At 38.4% G+C, this 6,000-nt stretch overlaps 1 protein-coding gene across 1 annotated transcript in view; it reads left to right on the top strand.

The window, feature by feature from the left end:
- The window catches only part of PLCB4 (phospholipase C beta 4), a 126,801-nt gene that overhangs the window by 51,940 nt on the left and 68,861 nt on the right, over nucleotides 1-6,000 (top strand). The window contains exons 7-9 of the mRNA XM_080586765.1: nucleotides 1,229-1,369; nucleotides 4,553-4,634; nucleotides 5,765-5,865. Coding sequence (XP_080442891.1) covers nucleotides 1,229-1,369; nucleotides 4,553-4,634; nucleotides 5,765-5,865 — 324 coding nt within the window. The remainder of the gene's footprint in view (nucleotides 1-1,228; nucleotides 1,370-4,552; nucleotides 4,635-5,764; nucleotides 5,866-6,000) is intronic.

Here is a 6,000-nt window from a genome sequence, read left to right as displayed (position 1 = left end):
TTTTTCATGAGGAGGAACACACAGAAAAGAACAATAAAAAGGACTTTGTAAAGTAAACCTTACAGATATTTTTTTTCCATGCAAGAAGGAGAGGATTATGCATCTTCAGAATCTGCAAAAAGATAAAGGGCCTGCTATGCTGCCCTCCAGGTTTCTTCAGTTTCATTATTCAAGTAACACCTTGACAATGTTAGGGCTGCTTCAGTGTATTAATTTTTCTGCTTTCACATTGCCAAGCTCCTGCCTATTCCCGAAACTTGAACTGAACTGCCATGAGGCATCTCCTGTGCTGAGGTCCCATGAGTAATATCAACTGAAAGGTAAAGATGTGGGAACAGTACTAGAGGAGCAAATTCATTTTCAAGACGTCAGAGCTTTATGTCTGTGTTTGAACACAGAGCTTTATTCCTCAGAATTGAATGAATAGTGTGCTAGCTTGTCTGAAACTTTTTCCACCTTGAAATATTTTACCTTTCATTTAGGGAGGCACAAGTTCTCTCTGCTGTGCTATAGCAGACTAATTTACTTATGCAGACAAGGCCGCATATTGCTGAAGAGAGTCCAGTCCACTGGCTTGTTATTCCAGTGAATTAAATCATCCTGTCAGATTTAGAGTTTGGATTGTGGAAGACTTAAACAGTCTCTTAAAGTTGAATAGTTTTTCTTAAAAGTGTTTCCAGTTCCAAGAGTGCCAGGTTGACACAAATTGGTCTCTAGAAGGTTAATTTCTTGCAAAAGTGATTTGCAGTGTGAATTTGTAAAGAATCTACTATCCCATGCTGTGCTGAGGGAACCTGAATCTTTACATCTTCAAGGAATTCTTTACGTTGTTGTGGGTAAAATGTGGCAACCTTTTTGTGCTCATCCAGTAAGCACTGTATCATGGGCTGAAAGGAATAGGAGAGATGTCAGCAAGAGGAATGACAACGAACGGGAAAAATCAGACTGTTCTCTAGACCTGTCTTGGAAAAAAGGTTGAACCAGAGCTCTGTCGTCCCCTCCGCAGCGGAGCCCTGATGGAGGACAGTGAAATCATGAAAGTGGCCTGGTCCAGCAGCACCTGCTTATTATGAAGTGAGACACAGGCACACAGATCTCTCATCACTGGGTAACCTCTCCTCCTCCCACAAGCACTTAGTGCAAAGGAAGAGTATGGGAGAGAAGACAAGGAATAGGAGGAGCTAGATTCATGAGGAAAAGGGTACGCGGGTGAGGAAACCAGCTGAAGGAAGGCAAGTCAAGAAGCACCAGGAAATTTGGGCAGAATGCTTCTGCTATGCACTGAGTTTCACGTTGTTTACCCAAGTAAATCTTCCTACAGATTTAAACTACTGATGCTTCACATTCAACAGACCTCCAGATTGCTATGGTCAGTCCCTCCCATATTACCTCCTTGTTTTAAAATTCAGTGTCTTCTAGTCAGCTGTGCTCTGTCAAACATCCACCTCCTCCTGCTGCTCAGAGACCCCTATAGCAGTGACTGTAGCTCTGGGGATACAGATAGGAATGGTATCCTCTCGGAGAATACCTAGCAGGTCGGTTAAGCTATAGGAATGTGTATCGCAAGATCCCTTTAGTTCACTTCTACACAGAAATGAAGTAAAATCCCGAGGAAAAAATCTCACCTGGGAAGTCAGAGCTCTGCATTTCTTTCTAGGTTTAATACAGATTGTTGCAGCCAACACATGGGCATAGAAAATGACAAAGTTTGAGAAGGTGAAAATCCTTAGGCTGTCAGTGGTAAATGGTGCAAATATTCCTGACTCCTTGTTAGTACTGTTGGGGTTGTAAGGTCATGGAGATTCTTCTCAGCTGCTATTGGATTTGAACCTACTCTGGGGCATATATTTATTACTATCAATGTAATGTGTTTGAGAGAGAAGAAATACTAGCAGTTAGTAGTGCAAAAGCCTTAGGAGAACACTGGTTAAAATATTTTGTATTTTCAGATTTTCAAACTACTATAAACGATAACAGAAAAAGTCAGTGCTTGTTAACATAAAAAAAAATACTCTGTTTCTGCAGCTTTCCATTGGCAGAAAACAGGTTTTCTGTATGTGAAAGTTGTGCCTGTTCAGATAGAGCCTGGCTGGAAATGAAATTAGGTCAACCTATGATCATCCATTGGTATGACTACATTTAAAAGAGTTTGAGCTAATTTAGCATCTAACTATAAAGATTAAAAAAAAAAAAGAGAAAAAGAGGAAAAAAAGCACAAAGACTACATTTGTTTCATACTGGTTTAATTAAGTTAATTTGAAATTACACATTTTAGTAAATAAGCTTTGTATTGATTACTCCAGAGTGCCTGGAAGAAATGTCTGCTCCTATAGTTAGATGATGGTTGGAAATCGTAGTTTTAGATGATTTTTTTGGACAGTATACACAGTGGTACTTCCAGTTCTAGCCAAACTGATAAATTCAGTGTAGCCAGAATAAGTGATTGTTTTGAATAGTATCTGTGTTGATTTGATATTTGAAATAATGATTTGAAAGTGGTAAATATTTTGAAATAACCAAGTTATTGAATCCATCAAAAGGCAAGGTAGATTGATAACCCTCAGTCCTAGATTTGAAATATTTTAAAAAATGAAAGAGCACATTGATACATTGTCCCCCACCCTCACAAACAACAAAAAAAAAAGGTAAGAAAGAAAAAAAAAATCCACCATAGAACATGAGGAGTTAACACCTGTAGGTGTCTATCAACCAGCAAATTGCTTGTGTCAGAAATAATCCAATTTTTTTCCAAGGTATACTACAAGATGAATGTAAATATGCTAGGATGAAGTCTCTTCAGATAGAATAAAAAATAGTTTTATTTACAGTACCCTTAGCAAAATGAAAGTATACTTTTAAACTCTTTTTTAATTCATGTACTTGTTTCTAGACTGCTGCTCTATTTACAAATCATTGCTATATTTGCTGTTATCTTTAGTGAAGTAAATAGTTTGATATCAAAAAGAAGTTTTCTGCAGCCATGGGATCTTGGCTCTCCATTTCTGAGTAATTACTTATGCCAATATTACACTTTTGGCATTATATTTATTATTGGGGCCTGATTCATTAGAACAGGCATAGAATTTTTACAGGGCTGGAGACAGATTATAAATTATAGACCTGATGTTATTCAGTGTCATAGCATTGGGAGAAAATAGCTGCTTGAGATGTATATTTTTTTTAAGAAACAGGTGCCTAAAGTTAAGCTCATTCTATAATTCAGTGAAAACATCACAGTACTTAGCTTTGGAAGTCAAATAACTTAATTATGTACCTAAATAGGGAGATGGGAACCTGTTGTAAGAACCCAGTAAAAAAATAGCCAAGATAGGTTAAAATACTACTTTATCACTTGGATCTTTGGCTTCCTGATCTTCATTTTATTAGTATGAAAATATTTACATAGGAGTCTTAGAGTGTTTTGGAGAGTAGAACAACTGTGAATTGCTATGGCAACAAATAACAGCAACTGTTGATTTCACATCTTTCACCTTGTGAAATCATTTAGTATGCATGAGACTAACAAAAAGAGTCCGCAAACGATTGTCTTGATGATAACAAGCAACTTATTCTCATGAGGCAGCTATAGGGTATTTCCCACAATACAGGTTTTCTTAGCATTAGCAATAGATACCGGATACAGACCTCAGTTTTCCCCTCCAGATTGAGACATCAAAATCAAGGAGTTCTGGGATGCATCTTTTTAGCTTAGACCCTGGAAAGGAGGAGAGTGTCAAATTTGGATCTACTTTTCCAGAGGTAGAGGCTGTTCAAACTTGTCTCAAATGGAAACAGAAATAGACCAAATGTTTTTACATTAAACATGCCAAATATCTAAGCTTTAAATGGAATTATTGTTTTGTGGAAGCAAATGGATGTTAATCAGTTTGGTGGAAACCTACTTAAATGCATAGTACATCTAGAACAGGGGCATTCATAATGCGTGCAAGGCAAGGGAGCATTCGAAGGGAGGAGTGAACACTGCAGCTGGTGAGGGAGCAGGGAATAAGATCTGACATGCATCTGGGAGTCCCTGGCTAGCAGAGACTGCTTGAAAAGGAAAGAGGAAGGAACCTGCCATTGGGAATGGTTCAGGCCTACCTTAAGGGTGATGTGGGAGGCATAGGTTAATGCTTGGAAAGGAAGAGAAGTCACCGCAAGCAGGAAAGCCTGGAGCCATGAGTCTTCTCTCTTGTTGAATCTGCTACTTTTTAAACACAGTCATTTATCTATGTGTGGAGGTGAAAAGATCCAAAAGAATAATGCTTTTCACAGCTCCATATCCCAGTATACTGAAAAAAACAGCAACTCTTCTGTTCTTTTTGCAGTTCATTATTTTGATGTTTTCTAATGGATAGCTTGCAGGCAGAACACTGCTGCTCTGTGAAACATGGAGCATTTTTTCAGCTGCACTACTACTTGGAAGACGCTTATATTCATCAGTTGAAGTTGGAGGAAAATGTTGGCAGTAAAAAGCAAGAGAGAGAGAGAACTGATTGTTTAAGAAGTTACTAACATTTTTCCCTTTTTTTCCCCCACTCTTTTGTTTTAGCATTACCAGAACCTTTGCATCAGGTAAAACAGAAAAAGTGATCTTTCAGGCACTTAAGGAATTAGGTCTTCCCAGTGGAAAGGTATTTTGCATTTTTGAATAAATTCTTTGTACATTAATAAACTGATGAATCATTCATATTCATATCTGTGATCAAAGTCATATGCATCATGCAAAAACATGCGTATTGTTCGTGAGTAGCTTATTCATCACTGTAGGTTGTTTACTAAAATCAAAATGTAATCAAATGTTTATGACATAGCGATCCTTAAACCTCTTAAATGAGGCTTCTCTTCTTTTCTGTAATAACTGCCTCGCCCCATGCGTTTATACAAAGCACATGAGTGCAGAACATGGCTGCATGCTGCCCTCTCAGTTGTGTTTCTTGGATTCCTCCTGCTTTTTGCTCCCCTCCACTGAAGAACTGCTCTCCAGCTCTGTCCTGCTTGCAGCTGGAGCCCCTGTCAGCAGCCCCAGAGGGGTGACAGCTGGCTACAGTCATGGTTGGTTTCTTCACCTTTGCTCCCTGCCAAGTCTCCCTTTTTTCATTTTGGAGACTCCAGCCCATAGTTTTTGGCTTGGCACCTGCCAAGGCTGGTGGGAGGCAGCCTGCAGGCTCAGCAGCTCGCTGTCTCCAGCCAGGGAGGGGGAGCATAGAAAACTGGGTGTCCAGCGGTTGCAGTGCTTGACACCAAGGGTGATTTTTTTTTTTTTTCCTCACAGCTGCAGTTCTCATCTTGTTCAGCCAAAGAAGGGCACGATACTGAATGTGTTAGCTGTGCATTCCCTCTCATGGAAATTTTATGCACCCCTGTAAGAGAGCTGCTTTGCTATTTAAAACCACTGTACCAAACCTGAGACATTTTCTTGAAGTGTCTTGGCTTCAGCATAAGTATCTTGAAGTTAATACACTAGTTTGGATATTTTTTTTTAAGCTTCATTAGAAAAAATAAACACTGGGTTCCAAATCTGTGTATGTAGAATTAATGTTGCTGTGAGGTCAGAATATGTGAACAACTGACAGATCTGTGATAAAGATGAATTGAGAACTGTTTGGAAAAAATACAAAATAAACTAGGTAAAGTAAATGTATAATGGGTAAAGAGCTAAAACAGTATTTGATTGCTTTTTGTGGTGTAAGATAACACTCTTAGGAATAAAGCATATAAGCAGTCTTTTGCTGAACAAATGTGCCTTTGCATTTTGTTGCAGAATGATGAAATTGAGCCTGCAGCATTTACTTATGACAAATTTTATGAGCTCACCCAAAAGATATGTCCCCGAACTGACATAGAGGACCTCTTTAAGAAGATGTAAGTTCAAATATAATATAATCTTCCTTTAAACTAATTTTATTGTAATTTTAGTCCATATCTAATAGTGACAGAATGCTGTAAAGATTGTTTAACCTTGAATCCTAGTATCATCAGCAATATGTTAAGACAAGC

Source organism: Anser brachyrhynchus, assembly GCF_964034855.1.
Source record: "Anser brachyrhynchus genome assembly, chromosome: 3".
Lineage (NCBI taxonomy): Eukaryota > Metazoa > Chordata > Aves > Anseriformes > Anatidae > Anser > Anser brachyrhynchus.
This window is presented reverse-complemented; position numbering and strand designations above follow the sequence as displayed.